Raw genomic sequence first — 17,305 nt, 5'->3', positions numbered from 1 at the left:
GGCCTAGATACATGGTTGAGGGTCAGAGGACAAAAAGTGGTTTGTAAATTATAACAGGCCTGAGCTTCAAAAGCTAGGAAGCAGGCCGACCCTGGGGTCAGCACCCAGGGAACATTAGCAGTGTCATCCTGTCACATCACGTCCTCCCTATGAGGAGGCTGAGTCTGTCTTTCAAGGGATCCATAAATCAGCTACTGTGTTCAGTGCTGCACCTCTGATATGTCTAAGACTCCTCACATGATTCACTTAGTCAGGAAGCATAATGCAAGCTGAAGCCAAGGCAAGCTGTCAGCAGCACATCTGCCACCGACGTGGCCAAATCACATTAACCTCTTAAAGCCTGACACTCGCTCCCAGTGAAGTTTTTTGAGCCAATCTGAGTTTTGTTTAGCACTCAATGAAGTGAGGCTCTATTATCCTGAACCCCAAATCTCAGAAACAAAGAAATTGGGCTACGTGAATGTTCATAGCAGCTCTATTTGGAAACAACCCAGATGTCCATCGATAATTAACAGAACATTGTCTATCCACACAATGGATTATTATTACTTAGCAAACAAACGAATGAACTATGAATATGTGCTACAACATGGAAGGATCTCAAAATAATTATGCTGAGTGAAATAAGCCAGAAAAAGAAGAGTATATACTGCGTGATTCCATCTTATAAAATTCTAGAAATGCAATCTAATCTATAGATTGCAGAGAGCATATTAGTGACAGAAAACATATTAGTGGTTGTCTAGAGACTGGGTTAGAAGAGGAGGGCTTGAGGGAGTGAGGATGGGCAGGAGGGAGGGATTACAAGAGATAACGAGAAAACTTTTGAATGGATACCTACATTATTTTGATTGTGGTGATGGTTTCACTTCATAGATACACATGTCAATACTTACACTTAGGTCAATAATACTTTGATAAAGCTATTTGATAAAAGTAATTGGGCTAGCCCAAAAGAAATCAGGCTGAATGCAAGGACAATATATAACTTAAATAGAAATATAATTCATAATAATTTTTTTAAGTATTTGGTGATTCAAATGTCCCTGAAATGTTACTACTTCTCAGGAATCTCCTTATATTCTTCCTTATGCTTCACTTCATATTAACAAATATTTGTTTGAGATCCAATAATATGCCAGGCATTATTGTAAGTTTTAGGGATACATCAGTGAAAAAACATCCCATTCCTGCCCTCATAAAGCTTATATTCCAACAGGAGGAGACTGAAGTAAAAAAATAATAATAATGAGTAAAATATATGACATGTAAGATAGTAATTGCTATGGAGATAAATAAAAGCAGGGAAAGGAAGTAAAATGTGTTGGAGATGCAGAGTTGAAGTTTTTAATAGGGTGATCAGGGAAGGCCTCCACAAGTCAAGTTTGAGTTATGGGAGAGAATCATGGATAAGTAGGGAAAGAATGTCCCAGAAAGAAAAAAGCCAATGCAAAGGCCCTGGGGTGGAAGGTTGCCTGGGATTTTGAGTTGCTATAGTTGGTCAAAGAAGGGGTAGATCATGAGGTCAGAGAGGCATCAAGAGTGCCTCACAGGCTATGTTGAGGATTTGGGCATTTCTGCTCTATGTGAGATATGAAGCCATTACAGGTTTTTGAGCAGAGGACTGACATGATCTGATTTTTTTTTTTTTAATTTACTATGGCTGCTGGTTAAAGACAGAGGGACAGGGTGGGAGCAGGGATACCAGGAAAGGGTTAATTCAGGAGGGAGATGGTGGTACTTGACTGGGAGAATAACAACAGACATGGTGAGAAGTAGCCAGAGCTTGGGTTTTGAAAGTAGAGTCAATAGGATTTGCTGATGGAACAAATGAGAATAATGTGGGAGAAAGGCTGATCAAGGATAACTCCAAGGGTTTGTGCCCAGGCAGGTGGAAGGATGGAGATGACTTCAGCCTACCTGGGAAACACTGTGGTAGGAGCAGGTCTTGTGGGGTGGAGTTCAGGAACTAGGCTGTAGGGATATGAAGTTTGAGATGCCTATTCAATATCCAAGTGGAGACATAAAAGTGTCAGTTAGCTATCAGTCTGAAATATTAAAGAAAAGTCTGGACCCATGATCCAACTTTGCAAGTCATCAGATAGAAATGATCTTTAAAGCGGTCAGCCTAGATGATCTATCACCACAAGATAGAGCCAAGGACTGAGCCCCAGGGTACTCTGAAGTCATGGACTGGATGAAAGAGAGAAACCTGCAAAGCTATGCCCAGAGATTTAGGAGAGAAACAAGGGAGGGTGGTCTACTAGAAGCCAAGGTGGGGAGATTTTCAAGGAAGAGGGAGTCAGCAGGGGTATCAAATACTGTCCCGACTGTATACTGTCAATAATCTCTCTATATACTCTTTTGCAAGGTTCATTCATGACTTTACTGATGACTCTCAAATCTACATTTATTTTCTGAGCTCCAAACCTAGTCTCCAACTTCCCATTGGACATTTCAATGTGGATGGCCATAGGTAGCTTAAACCCAACATTACCACAACCAGATGGATGATGTTTTCCTTATCTTCCCTGAAGGTACTCCTCTTCTGTGGTTCCTTATGCCAGTGAATGTCACCACCACACCCAGGCCAGATATCTGGGTGTGACAATGTCCTGTCCCTTCACCTCCTTCACAGCTCAGATACAGACATCATCTCCATTTCTTTCAAATCAAAGCATTTGTTTAATCTTTTTTCTCTACCATAGGTATATGCTATGGGAGGATGTAAGGATACAAAACTAAAAGAGTCCTTTCCCTCGAGGAGGCTAGAGGAACCACACACCTAAACAGGAAACACTGCCGTGTGTCTTTAGGGCATGGGGCATGTTTCAGTGGCTGATTCGTTAAAAAAAAAAAATTTACTTTCCAAGATTGCTTTGCCATGAATTACCTGTTAGATCATTCTAGATCAACCTTTCATAGAATTTTCATTTTACTCTCATGTTTATTATGTCATTTTTGATCATTTTCATCCTGGTCATGATGATCAAATGTGCTATATCTGACATTATTTTCTGCATGTTAAATATAGGAAAATGGAAGGCTAGAAAGGCTCACTACTTGCCCAGTGTCAAATTAATGATAAAACGAATTTAGAACACAATCTCTAGTGTTTCTGTTAGACTACGCCACCCACAACTGAAACCTGTATGAGTAAACATGACGGGATTCCATTTCCTTCTTTGTCATAGAAAGAAGCAGGGTCTTACTTCTGTGCAAGCTCAACATCGGACAAACACAGAGGGAGACAGAGCAGAGGGCAAGAACGCCACATGCCCAAGGACTAGAGGACCAGGTGGAGGGAAAGAGCCAAGATTCAGGAGGGGGCTGGTAATAAGACAGAATGGTAAGCCCAAGTGCTATATATGCATTTCTCCCTCAGCCCCTCCCCGCTTCCAGATGCCTCATTTCTGGACGTCACTCAGCACACGCGATAGACTTTCCTGCCATCCCCTTACCACCAGAAACATGGCTGCCGCAATGGTAACCATTCACTGGAGCAGCTGCCCTCAGCATGAAGTGGGGGCTCCAGAGAATGCCGAGGCCAGAAGCATGACTGTTTGAGGAACTCTGAAAGGCCTTTAGATCAAACATCTCCCCTGCCCTGGGTCTTATCAAAACTTATTTTCAAGGAACAGTAAATTTTAATTGGTTTGAGGCTTGAGGTTATCTCAGAGGAGTATCATGTAAACGGGGATTTCTTTATTTAGTTACTTTCTTTCTACCGCGGGAAATGGCCTTCAGAGAATGAGAAAAAAAACTAAATGCATTTTTATGAGACACTATTAGAGTCAGAGAGACTGTCTAGGCCAGGAAGGGCCCACACGGAAGATTTGTTGACCAGGCTGGGGCACCTGGAGGATGGGAGGAGGCAGGCGGGGACAGGGAGTGTGTCATGAAGGATGGGGGTAGGGCAGAAAGAGAAGGGGTGAGGGGAAGTCAACTGCTTCACAATTCCAAAAAGTGCAGGTGTCAACCGTTATATAGGTTCATTTCTAGGGCCCACTCTCCAGTAGGAGATGCAGAGAACCCATTAAGGGTGAGTGTTTTATCATTCAAGGCTTTGTTTCAGACACAGACCTACTAGAGAATGGACTTAGGGATACGGGGAGGGGGAAGGGTGAGCTGTGACAGAGCGAGGGAGAGGCATGGACATATATACACTACCAGGCGTGGGGTAGGTAGCTAGTGGGAAATAGCCGCATAGCACAGGGAGATCAGCTCAGTGCTTTGTGACAGCCTGGAGGGGTAGGATGGGGAGGGTGGGAGGGAGGGAGACGTGGGAGGAAAGAGATATGGGAACATATGTATATGTATGGCTGATTCACTTTGTTATAAAGCAGAAACTAACATACCGTTGTAAAGCAATTATACTCCAATAAAGATGTAAAAAAAAAAAAAGGCTTTGTTTCATGTTATCCTGACATTAAATTTTACTTTCTGAATGGCTGAATGTTCTCCAGGACTGTGCTCACTATGAAAAGGAGTGAAGCTGACACTGAGCCAAAAATAAACAGTTTAGGATCTCACAAATGAAGTTCTGTAGCTAGTGCCTCTATGCCACATTACCCATCATTACCTATTCCTCAGTGGTGCCGTGTACAGCTGAAGAGGTTGTGCACTGCCCAGCTCCAGAGAGAATCATTCACATAGCCTATGGTTTGAATTGCATTCTCTGGAGTTGGGAAGCACACAGTCTGCACAACCATACACACATCTTATGCCGCTTAATAACCAGTGGGGAGAAAGTGAGTAAAGATATGAGACTAGTTCAAGAGAGACCTAATGGATAAAGAGGATAAACTGAATATGCTCCAGAATAGGAGGTCCAGATGCTGACCACTTCCTTCCCCAGAGGCATTCAGGGCACCAGTAGACATTCTCAGGCCCACCTCTTGGCAACCACCACTGTGTATTACTGTCACTTTATGGAGTGAGTTCTCAGGGCATTAGGCAAAGTGTCAAGGATTCTAAGAGTCAAGGACTTGTTTCCTGACCTCCTCTCCCGAAGTTTACACACCACTTGAATAGCAAGAGTGAGCACGATAAATAAATATAAAGAAAAAAATCAAATAAAAGAAGAGAAAAAGGAAGATATATGCCAGACCAAGATATACAGATGATGTTGAGAACTAAAGGATTTCAAGGAGCCTTATCTGAAGGGACTGGGGAAGTGGGTTCTAGCTGTACCTGGAACAAGAATCAGCCTTAACTGAAAGGAAAGGGGAGATGAGATCTTCCAGGCCAGGTAGAGGCTAAATGAGGACTGGCCCTGGGGTGACACATCACTCCATTTCCTTGGCTCCTTGAGTGGGTGGCCAGCCTCTGCTGTCATTTTTCACACCCAATTCGCTTGTCATGCACAAATACACCTATTTTTGGAAATTTGGACACAGCCCTCATACTGCTTAGCTGTGCCCTCTTGTGTCACTCCTCAGGACACTCTAAAGCTCTTCTTTGGCAGCCATGAATAGAAAGAGTTTAAAATTTTTAAATACCCCAAGAATGACAATTGGTGTCATAAACAAATGAACTGACAATACCCAACTTTCACCACCAGATGTCAGCCTTTGTACACTAATCAATTTCAGCAGCCCACAGACTGAACAAAGTACATGAATTCATGATAAGCATGAATTTTCCATAGCAGCCCAGAGTCTTCAGATGGTTCTATGAGTAAACAGAGATGCTCCAAAAAATCTTGCAGTCACTGCTGGCACTCACGTTGGACCCTATGTGTCAGATACCCTGCACAGCATAGAAACGAGTGTCAAGAATTGGCAGGGCTAGTCAAAGGAAGACCAAAACAAAAAAGAAAACAAAAACAACCTGTTCCAGGGTTATGTAGAGAGAAGGTGGGAAAGAGAGTACATGCTGCTTTCGTATCACCAACTGCACCCATGGCAAAAATAACTGTCCAGTTTGTAGAGCTTTCTCCTTTTGGAGAGAAGAGTTTGGAGTTGAAGACCATGTAGTCAAAACGCTGCTGGATTTATACCATACGTCATCTAAGCATAATGGGCTGTGGAGGATTCTTCCCCATCAATTTGCTCACCTGGATCTCCAATCTCATCCCACAGTCACTCCTGTGGGAGTACTGTTGTCCTCAGTGACAGATGCAATACCTTTGAAATCCAATCAGCTTGTCAATCTCCCCTTCCAATGACTTTCCATAGCACTCGAGATGTAAACTCTCATCATAACCTGCAAGGTGCTGCTTGGTCTGACCTAGCCTATCTGCCCGTACATTACCCCCTCCACCCCTCCATTCTGCCCCCGACGATGGCCATTGTTCTATTCCAAGAATAAACCAAATGCATTCCTGCGTCAGGGTCTTTGCACTCACTGTTACTTCCTCCTGGAAACTTCTTCCTAGAAATCTTTGCCTACTTGTTCCCTTACTCATTCAGGTGTCTGGAAAAACACTGCCTTCTTCTTCCCCCCCACCTCCCTCACCAAGAAGCTTTCAGGATCTTAGTTCCTTAGTTCCCTGACCAGGGATCAAACCCCAGGCCCCTGCAGTAGGAACATCAAGTCCTAACCACTGGACAGCCAGGGGATTCCCAAAACATTGCCTTCTTAGAGAGGTCTTATCTGGCTCTTCTATCTAAAATATAACTTCCTGGAGAGTTCCCTGGTGGCCTAGTGGCTAGGATTCGAGGCTTTCACTGCCGTGTCGCCTGGGTTCAATCCCTGGCCAGGGAACCGAGATCCTACAAGCTGTGTGGTGCAGCCAAAAAAATAAAAATAAAATAAAATAAAATAGCAAAGGAAACATAAACAAGACGAAAAGACAACCCTCAGAATGGGAGAAGATATTTGCAAATGAAGCAACTGACAAAGGATTAATCTCCAAAATTTACAAGCAGCTCATGCAGCTCAATATCAAAAAAACAAACAGCCCAATACAAAAATGGGCAGAAGACCTAAATAGATATTTCTCCAAAGAAGACATACAGATTGCCAGCAAACACATGAAAGAATGGTCAACATCACTAATCATTAGAGAAATGCAAATCAAAACCACAATGAGGTATCACCTCACACCAGTCAGAATGGCCATCATCAAAACATCTACAAACAGTAAATGCTGGAGAGGGTGTGGAGAAAAGGGAACCCTCTTGCACTGTTGGTGGGAATGTAAATTGATACAGCCACTATGGAGAACAGTGTGGAGGTTCCTTATAAAACTAAAAATAGAACTACCATATGACCCAGCAATCCCACTACTGGGCATATACTCTGAGAAATCCATAATTCAAAAAGAGTCATGTACCACAATGTTCACTGCATCTCTATTTACAATAGCCAGGATATGGAAGCAACCTAAGTGTCTATTGACAGATGAATGGATAAAGAAGATGTGGCACATATATGCAATGGAATATTACTTAGCCATAAAAAGAAATGAAATTGAGTTATTTGTAGTGAGGTGGGTGGACTTAGAATCTGTCATACAGAGTGAAGTAAGTCAGAAAGAGAAAAACAAATACCGTATGCTAACACATATACATGGAATCTAAAAAAAATTTTAAATGGTTCTAAAGAACCTAGGGGCAGGACAGGAATAAAGATTCAGACATAGAGAATGGACTTGAGGATACGGGGAAGGGGAAGGGGAAGCTGGGACGAAGTGAGAGAGTGGCATGGACATATATACACTACCAAATGTAAAATAGATACTAGTGGGAAGCAGCCGCATAGCACAGGGAGATCAGCTCAGTGCTTTGTGACCACCTAGTGGGGTGGGAGGGAGGGAGACGCAAGAGGGAAGAGATATGGGAACATATGTATACGTATAGCTGATTCACTTTATTATAAAGCAGAAACTAACACACCATTGTAAAGCAATTATACTCCAATAAAGATGTTAAAAAAAAATAAAATAACATCATCCAAACCCCATTTCACTGCATCTCCTCACCCACTTTATTTTTCTCTATAGACCTACCATTCTTGGAATTATATATTTCTTTGTTTACTTGTTTGTTACCATCTTCCATACTAGAATGTAAGCTCACGAGGGCAGGGACCTGTGGGTCTTGTTTACTTCTCTATCCTCCATGTTTAAAAAGCAGTGTATACACAGCAGCCCCACAATAAATATTTGTTGAGTGAATACAGGAAATTCGTTCTCTTACCCTACAAGTTGCTTTCCCATTTCTGTTCATGGCACTACTTTTATCCCAGTCAAATTACCAAACCTGGGAGTATTTTTGACTCAACACTTTCCCTCATTTCTACATTTTATCATTGCCTAGACTTTTCTATTCTTCCATGAGTCCATCCCCTTGCCCTCTATTCCCACAGACAGTGCCTTAGACAATTGTCCTGTCATCTCATCCTGGGACTATTGCAATCACTTCCCTCAGTATTTCTGCCTCCAGTCTATCCTGCCCATCACACCAGCCTAACTGCCACTGCCCTCAACAAATCACGACCTCCTATTATCCCATCCCGCCCCACAAAACACAGGAACACATACACATACACACACTCACACACACACATGCACACAACACCCTCCCAACTTCCTGAGTTCAGACCCCATCAGAATAAAATCTCTACTATTCCTCTATGAAAAGCCTTTCCTCCAGTTCATCTGGTCTCTCTGTTCCCTGATCTTGCCTTACCTTTTCCTGACATTGTGTACACTGTTCCTCTTACCGGAAATACCCTCCACACATTACTCTGGTTACATCCCCTTCCCATTCTCCATATCCCAACCCAAGTCCTCCTTTCTTTACAAAACTCCCATTAACCACTAAACACTATGGTGATGTCTCCCACCTCTGGCCTCTTGTTTCTAGCACCCACTTAAATGATTAGTGGTTTTAATCATTTAAGTCTTTAAAATTATCTAGTGCTTTTTACACATACCCACACCCACACACACACACGCACAAGCATGTGTGCAGACATGCATACACACACATTCATTTACCTCTGCTGGGCATCCTACCCACCTCCAAATACTACCAAATTGAAACAAAGTGTTACCATTTACTCTCTACCCATGTAAAATTATAGAACACTGGTTCTATAACTGGTTCAATTTCTTAAGTTTTAGGATGAACAAACTGAGTCCTAAAGAGGCTAGGCGACATTAAACAGCACTTTTCCAGTTCCAGTAATCTGACTATTGTCTCTTGTTTTAGAATGAACTTCAGCTCCAGAATAATACACTTACCATGAAGTTCTTTTTTCCCAGACAGAATTTGATAGAATATATGGTAGTTCCTCTCTCCAGGCTGCTGGAAAACAACCCGGGATTTTTCAAGCAAATCTGCATGATGAGACATGAGTAAAGATTCAAACGTAGGTGTAGAAGAAAAGTAATTAGACAGTGCTATGGCTACTTACAGATGTCGATGTCTGCAGATGACAGCTTGCCTCTGGCACAAAAGTGCATCCCGATGAACTGGCCCTGGGTGGACACAGAACACAGTCTCCTATTGAAACATTCCAAGCAGTTGCAATGGCTTCATTACACACATCACTCCCAAAGTGACTACTTGCCCCAAAGTTAAAAAAATGCAACACGGGTCTGTGATGGCACCAGTTAATGTCGAGAGGCAGCTGGAGTGTCATCAGGACGAGCAGTGGTCCTGGAGTCTAGCCTCAGACCTGCTCATTGCTGGCTGTGTCTTCTGTTTCTCTTCTTCTTATTTTTCTTATTGAAGTGCAGTTGATTTAAAATGTACTAGTTCAGGTATACAGCAAAGTGATTCAGTTATACATATATGTGTGTGTCTGTGTGTGTGTGTGTGTGTGTATTCTTTTTCAGATTCTTTTCCATTACAGCTCACTACAAGACACTGAGTATAGTCCCCTGTGCTATACAGTAGGTCCCCATTCATTATCTATTTTATATATAGTTATGCGTATATATTAACCCCAAACTCCTAATTTATCCCCTCCTCCTTGGCTGTTCATTCTTGCGTGCATTATAGAATCTCTCTGGGCCTCAGTGTTCTCATCTAAAAGTGAGAAAAATAATATCTGCTTGGCGTATTATTCCATTTATTAAACAGACATTCATTGAGCATCTGCTATGATCCAGAAAACCTGCTAGGCACTGGAGATACCACATTAGAAAAGTAGGTGTGTTCATGGCTCTTCTAGATTTTAGGTGTAAGCAGCTAATGTAACAGCTCTAATGTAGGAACATTTGGTGTGTTTTGAAATCAAAAGAAAAGGCAGTTGTGCAGAAGTGTAGCAAGTAAGAGAAAAGGGGGCAGAAAATGGAGTCTGAGGCAGGCCTGTCAATGAAAAGCCATAAGATAGGATCTAGTGGGGCAGAGAGTCTGCCCAGAAGTGACAGAGCCCAGGTGCATCAAGACGCAGCCAAGGAGGCAGTCCAGGGGGTTAGAGCCCGCAGGACAAGGATGTTAGTACAGAGGGGAAGGCAGACTGGTAGACGTATACCCATGCAAGGAAGGAATCAGACCAGGACTGCAGCCAGGCAAGAGAAGGAGAGTGGCCAATACAAGGTGATTAAGCCATTAAGTTAAAAAATGCAGGGCTTCCCTGGTGGCGCAGTGGTTGAGAGTCTGCCTGCCGGTGCAGGGGACACGGGTTCGTGTCCCGGTCCGGGAAGATCCCACATGCTGCGGAGTGGCTGGGCCCGTGAGCCATGGCCGCTGAGCCTGCGCGGCCGGAGCCTGTGCTCCGCAACGGGAGAGGCCACAACAGTGAGAGGGCCGTGTACCGAAAAAAAAAAAAAAAAATGCAGGCTACTGGGAGTCACAAGCATACATATGTATATATATACACATATACATACACATATGTGTACCTCTATGCATATGTACATTTACATATAAATATGTGTATTGTCAACTGAAAAAATGCACAACCTAAAAGTTGAGAATTATGTTTATTCGGTGGACGTTCTGAGGACTTAAGCCCAGAAGACAGCCTCTCAGGTAGCTCTGAGGGACAGCTCTGCAGAGGTAAGGGAGGTCCCTGGATATATAGGAGTTTTTGCAACAGAAACCAGGTAGTCAGAATATCAAAAGATTACTGCTAATTAAAGAAAATCAGACATCTCAAGTTAATGAATTTAGTGCTTTTCGATGTATGGGAAGATGCAAGAGTCTGGCTCATTGAAATTGCCCCTTTGATATGCACCTTAACTATCTAGGGCCAATATCTTGCTTTTCTCCAACCTGAATCCCCTCAGGGTGCACAGTGGTGGGGTAGGGGGCGACTCCAGTGGCTGATGGCTTGATGGCTGCAACATCCTTTTTTACTGATATGGCAGGTGACATTCTTTGTGCATAGTATACATACAGAGTATTAATCGAAAGAATTTAACCTGCATTTCTTGATTTTCTGAACCTTCTTTCCTTCTCCCTTCTTTCCTTCCTTCTTTCCATTCATCCATTTTGTTTACTTTGCTTTTCTACTTCTTTATTCCCTTCTATCCTTCCAACTTTTTTCTTGTTCTTTTTCAGTTGCTTTCTTTCCTTATTTACGTTTCTTTCTACTTACTGTTCTTTTCTTTCTTCCTTTTCTTTTACTCTCTTCCCTTTCCTTTATCTTCCTTTTTTCCCTCCCTCTCTTCCATCTTTCCTTTTGCACTCTCGGTTTTTTTCTTTTCAGCTTTCTTTCTTTCATATTTAAGCGGAAACTCCCTCCACATTCTAACAAATCCCCAATCTAGCAGTTGTTTTATTGCCCAGTATTAGTACCCACTATGCAGCCGGACATAGCAAGCAGATGTAAGTGTAGTCAGGGCAGCTCTAAGGCTTTGGAGGGAAACCAGCCAAATCAGCAGGAGGCTGTTATGTAATTACGCCTAGAGTCAAACAGGAAGCCTTCTGCAAATGTCCTTGTAAATTATATCGTGGCTCCCTGCCACTCATTCTTGGCAAAAAACGGATTAGTGAAGCTTGAGTTTGAAATCCAAATCCTTCTTCTATCATGGGACTGCTAGTTATCAAAAGCTACTTTAAAAAGTGCTTTCTCCCCGTGCCCCTCCAAAAAATCCTCAGTGAAAAATATGCAGGGGCAGGGGGGCCATAGGCAAGAGTAGAAACAATAATTGTAGTAAGTGAATTTGGAAGTGCTTCCTAAAATGACTTATTACAAGGAGTATAGGAAATTATGAAGGAGAAAGTATTTACAGATCTGTAAAATGTACTAAAATATAAAACATTATTAGAATTTGCTGAATGAGCTTCCCTACTGGGAGTATAAAGGAATTTGACACTATTAAGATAAATATTTTCTTCCTGAAATTGACCAAACCGCAGAAACTTCTCAAGCACATATTTCTATGTATTTTTAATTGTCTTAATGAAGAAGCTGGCGGACTTCCTTGAGGAATCTAACAATATTAAGAACATTAATCAATAACCTTCTTTGATGTTCTAAAAATTTTTTTGGATCTGTGTGCTCAGGCATGAGTTTTACCATTTGCTAAACACTAAAGACTCTGATATATTGCTCAATCATGTTACTTACAAAGCGAGAGGAGTTGTCATTTCTCAGGGTTCTGGCATTTCCAAATGCTTCCAAGACAGGATTCACTCATTTGATTTGATTTTGTAGAGTCCCCTGGGATACAGGTAAGAGAAATACAGCTGATGAAACTTTTCCCAGAATTCCGTAATATGGCAAGTCCTCCATACCCAGGTCAAACCTCATTCTTGTTTTGGTAACCAGTAGCCAAAAACTACTTCCAAATTTGGTGATGAAAGGTTATTTTGGAATGGTAACTCAAAAATAGGTGGATGAGGGCTTCCCTGGTGGCACAGTGGTTGAGAGTCCGCCTACCGATGCAGGGGACACGGGTTCGTGTCCCGGTCCGGGAATATCCCACATGCCGCGGAGCGGCTGGACCCATGAGCCATGGCCGCTGAGCCTGCGTGTCCGGAGCCTGTGCTCCGCAACGGGAGAGGCCATAGCAGTGAGAGGCCCGCGTACTGCAAAAAAAAAAAAAAAAAAATAGATGAAATGAAATGATTGAAATGAAATGTCAATGAAAGATTGACAATATATGATGCCCCATGACTATATGTGGGAGTTCATTTACTTGCAATGCTTCTCTTTTGGTTGGCATTGGCCTGAGTAGGAAAAGAAAACTGGTGTTTTACCAAAGTAAACAACAACAACAAATACCATAGCCTATTTCCAAACTTCATTCCATATATTCCCCCTCATTGCTAATCTGCCTCTCTTCCCATTCAATCCTCACACCTGGAAATTTATCCAAAAATAATACAGCAGATGCGGCATTATTAAATTACATTTTTGCTTGCTATTATTCCTAAGTAACCTAGAGGTTCATACCAAGCAGTGACTTGAAATGGTCTTGAATTTGAATCATATTGGCTCAGGCTGATGGGCCAAAGCAGGTCACCTACACTGAGAGAGTCCTAATGACCACTTAGCACCTAAACTGCAACATAGCTTTGTTTTTTTCCAGTCAGCCTCAAAGATACATTTTATGGGGGGCATTTTATAGTATGTGGTATTTAAGAATTTATAGATTTATAAATACTATATTCCTTCTATGTATTATGGGTCTAGTGCCCTTTAAAGAAATAAAAGGGCTATATAAGCAAACTTTTTCACAGAACTTTTATGTATTATGTATTGTGTTAGGTATTATCATAGGGCTCAATGGTTAGACCAAACAAACAAATGCACACAAAACAACCTAAAATGTACACACAAATGAAGTAATATCTAGTGAATAATAGAATCCAGTGATACCTAGAGAAATCGATCAAATTCAGGAATGTGGTGGTTGGGAAAGAAACTTTCCATGGTGTGGAAATTGGACTAGATTGCTATTTTGATACACTTCTTATCTTGCAAATACAGCAGGAAACATCTAGGATCATACGGAAAAAGCAAAGCAGCAATGCCAGACATAGATGAGAGGCTCCAACAGCTCAGTAACTCATTGATTTTGAGTTTTGCTCAGCATTATCTAATCTTATTTTACATACCAACTCTCATGGTCTAGGTATCCTCAGATTATTACCACCAACCTGTTAATGGAGCTAAACAAAGTAAGCTAAAGCAAAAATTACCAAGGATTAAAATAATTAGAGAAAGAGAGAAGGTAAAGTTTTCAGAACGTAGAATGTGATTGCAGTTGTGTACATCCATTGGGCATTTGGGATTTGGTCCAGAAGTTAGTGGTAAAGGAAGCAGAGTTCTTTCTATTGGTACGTATTTAAGGGATTCTGACAGCTCACAGCAGCTAAAGAAATACCACAAAGAAGATATTAAGAAATATCAAAAGTGGCCATTCAAGGCATTGGTAACCCTAGTTTTGGGGGAAGGTGGTTTGGATCTTAAGTAGCTAATTCTCAGAGGGTCCAAGCAACAAAGATCAGGCCAGTAAATACCCCTTGAAGCAGATCTGAAACAAATTATGTAATTTAATGTTTTCGGATTATTGGTTCAGAGTACTTGATGATCCTCCCAAGAGGCAAAGGAAAAATGGGGAAAATGACTTTTCTATAATTTTTTAATTGTTCTGTGGTGCGGTTTCCTCCTTTCTCCCCAGAAGTGATCGGAGCAGAGCCTCCATGATTAGCAGATAGGGCCACCCACCTTTTCTGCCAAGATTTATAAACACTTACTGGCTTTTCTTCGGATTCACCCGTGGTTGCTATGGTGGCAAAGTACTGGATAATATGACACAGTTCAATGACACAGCTAACTGGTTGAGATTATAAATGCAATGAAAGATAAATAATTTGAACCATATAAACTAAGGCAAGAGGGAAAGTTTTATAGAAAAGTGGAACTTAAGAGGGAACTTGAAGGAGATGCAGACATTTAGTTGTCTGGGAGAAGGAAAAGGATATCTCAGGCTGGAAAAACATCATGAGCAAAAATCTGGAGTAGGGAAAGATCAAAGACTTTATAAAAATAAGAAGCCTGTTCCTCATGGTCCTGTTAACAAAAAGCTGTAGAGTATCTTTGCTAATTAGAAATAGGTCTCCTCACCACCAACTGTTCAAGAGATTGTCACATATGAAGGCTACCATCACATGGCCAGGTCCCTCGGAAGAGAACCTACCAAACATTCTACCAGGAAGTTGAGCTTTAGATTTCCCTTTTACCTTTGATAATCAGCTAACTTTGTAATGTGGAGAGAACACAACGGTGAATTTATAGCCTCTCACCCAAAGCATCATAGGATCAAGGCCTGCCTTTATCTGCCTGAAACTCCAGAAAATAGTCTATCCTCTCTGCAAAGGGCTGAACTTTAACCACCCTTCTAGCTCTAAGATTCTGAGACCTATTATTTTTCTGGGGATGGCTGAAGCCAATGGACAGCCCAACACACGCGACAGCATCCTCACTGCATAGAAAGAGCAAGAATTTGAGCATTTGACTGCTTCTAGAGTCCCAGCCTCTTCCCTCAACCACCAGGCTGACAGTTCACCTGGCCAGCCAATTCTCTGCCTATCAAAATTAACATACAATATGGTATCAGTGAATCCTTTCCATCTTTCTTCTTCACTCCCTTTTCTTGTCCCTCTAAGCCTCACCATCTTTTAGTTCCCACTACTTAATGTACCTTGACCTGCCCCATTCTGGTTGCTCACAACAGCAAGTTATCTATTCTGTGGTCATACCCACTGGACTTTCAGTCTTTCCGCCCAGTTAGCCAGACCAGAGAACTTTGAAAATGATTATTTGGACAGGGAGCTCTCTTCATCAAGAAAATGATTAAGACCAGCATGTGCACCGCAGGTTCCAAAGGATCTTCTAAAATGTGAGGCAGCCTAGCTGGCACCATATTTGGCTAATCACTGACTAAAGTGTTATGACAATTTCCTATCTTACTCTTGCCTAGAATGTATTCGGTACCTAAAGAACAACAATTCAAAGGCAGTGAATTTATGTTTCATAGCCAGTGAAATGTAGGTGTCTGCTTCGATTGAAACACTCACTGCTGGCCAAAAAGAAAAAGCAAGGCAAACACTTCACGTGAAGAGTACAGACTGATTCTTTCGATCTACAAAAGAAAGGAAAATGTCAGATCATTCTTCTATCAGAGCTGCCATGTATTGGCACGAACTTATTCAAAATTTCCTTGGTTACACTTTGAAGTCAGACACAAGAAGGATTTGCTCTGTATACAGTTAGAAAAAATACCATTTCAATGGTACAAAGTAAAATAGATTTTCTCTTGACTCTATGTAGGCCAGTCATAAGATCATACAAATTCTATCACTCTCTCCTTGCTCCAAATACAAATGGTAAATGACGAATGGTTGACATATCGCTATTTTAAGCCTTTTATTAAGCCTGGTGTAATAATAGCTACAGAATAACCTCTTTGTGCCAGACATTCTAGCAGGTACTTTTTGTAATAAAAGCTGACATCTACAGGGGGCTCACTCTGGGCCAGACACTGGGCTGAGCACTTTCAAGGCATTATCTCACTTAATTTGATATGCGAGCTAATCGTCCCCATAACCCTAGGAGGTAGGCCCTATTTTGCTCACGTTTTATCCAGAAGGAAGCGGAGGCTTCAAGTGATTAGGCAACTATAAAGGCCATGCTCCGCTCCCATTGCCTACCTGCCTCTTAGTGACACGGAGAAAAAGGAGATCAGATATTTTTACCCTTCATTTTGTAGGGCAGCCACTTACTGTGAAGCATATCTTGAAAGGCATTATTGGCCACAGCGAAGATGTGAGGGGGAGCCTCTGATCGCCTCTTCCCTTTGTAGATGGCTGCCACTGCTCTGTGTTACTGGAAGCCACTTTTGAGGCTCACACAGGAGAGACCCGAATATATCTGACAGAAGATCAGAAAAGATTTCCAAAAACAGGTTAGGCATACTTCCAGATTTGTCAGCTCTTTCAATGTCAGGTAACATTTGCTCGAATATTTACTTATAAAGGAACTAAAAGAAAGAGAGCTTTTGGATTCTTGCACAGTAGGGACTTCTGATAGGAAGAGACAGAACCAGGTTAGAGTAACAAGGGGGCCTGGGATTACCTCTCCCCTCGGAGATCTGTCAACCACTAACTTGTCTGACACACACACACACGCGCGCACACACACACACACACACAACTTTGGAAGACAAGGAGGACGCTGACAGAAGCCTTGTTGATTTTGGTAACACACTCTCAGGCATTTGAGGCCCAAAGGGAACCTGTGCCTCAGCAAGATTAGGAACCTGATGCTTAAGGCACTGGGGTAATAGCTCATGTCGGTCACTCAAACCGTGGTGGCTGGACTGTGCCTCCCCAAAAGATATGTACACGTCTTAATCTCCAGAACCTGTGAACGGGATCTTATTTGGAAAAAG

The 17,305-nt window shown here is 42.0% G+C and overlaps 1 protein-coding gene across 1 annotated transcript in view; it reads right to left on the bottom strand.

Moving 5' to 3' along the window:
- MYH15 (myosin heavy chain 15) overlaps nucleotides 1-17,305 on the bottom strand; it is a 185,666-nt gene that overhangs the window by 160,981 nt on the left and 7,380 nt on the right. The window contains 7 exon segments of the mRNA XM_060149051.1: nucleotides 9,194-9,289; nucleotides 9,367-9,430; nucleotides 12,475-12,567; nucleotides 14,610-14,689; nucleotides 15,557-15,579; nucleotides 15,970-15,997; nucleotides 16,638-16,785. Coding sequence (XP_060005034.1) covers nucleotides 9,194-9,289; nucleotides 9,367-9,430; nucleotides 12,475-12,567; nucleotides 14,610-14,689; nucleotides 15,557-15,579; nucleotides 15,970-15,997; nucleotides 16,638-16,785 — 532 coding nt within the window.

The sequence above is a fragment of the Lagenorhynchus albirostris genome, chromosome 5 (genome assembly GCF_949774975.1).
Source record: "Lagenorhynchus albirostris chromosome 5, mLagAlb1.1, whole genome shotgun sequence".
NCBI lineage: Eukaryota > Metazoa > Chordata > Mammalia > Artiodactyla > Delphinidae > Lagenorhynchus > Lagenorhynchus albirostris.
This window is presented reverse-complemented; position numbering and strand designations above follow the sequence as displayed.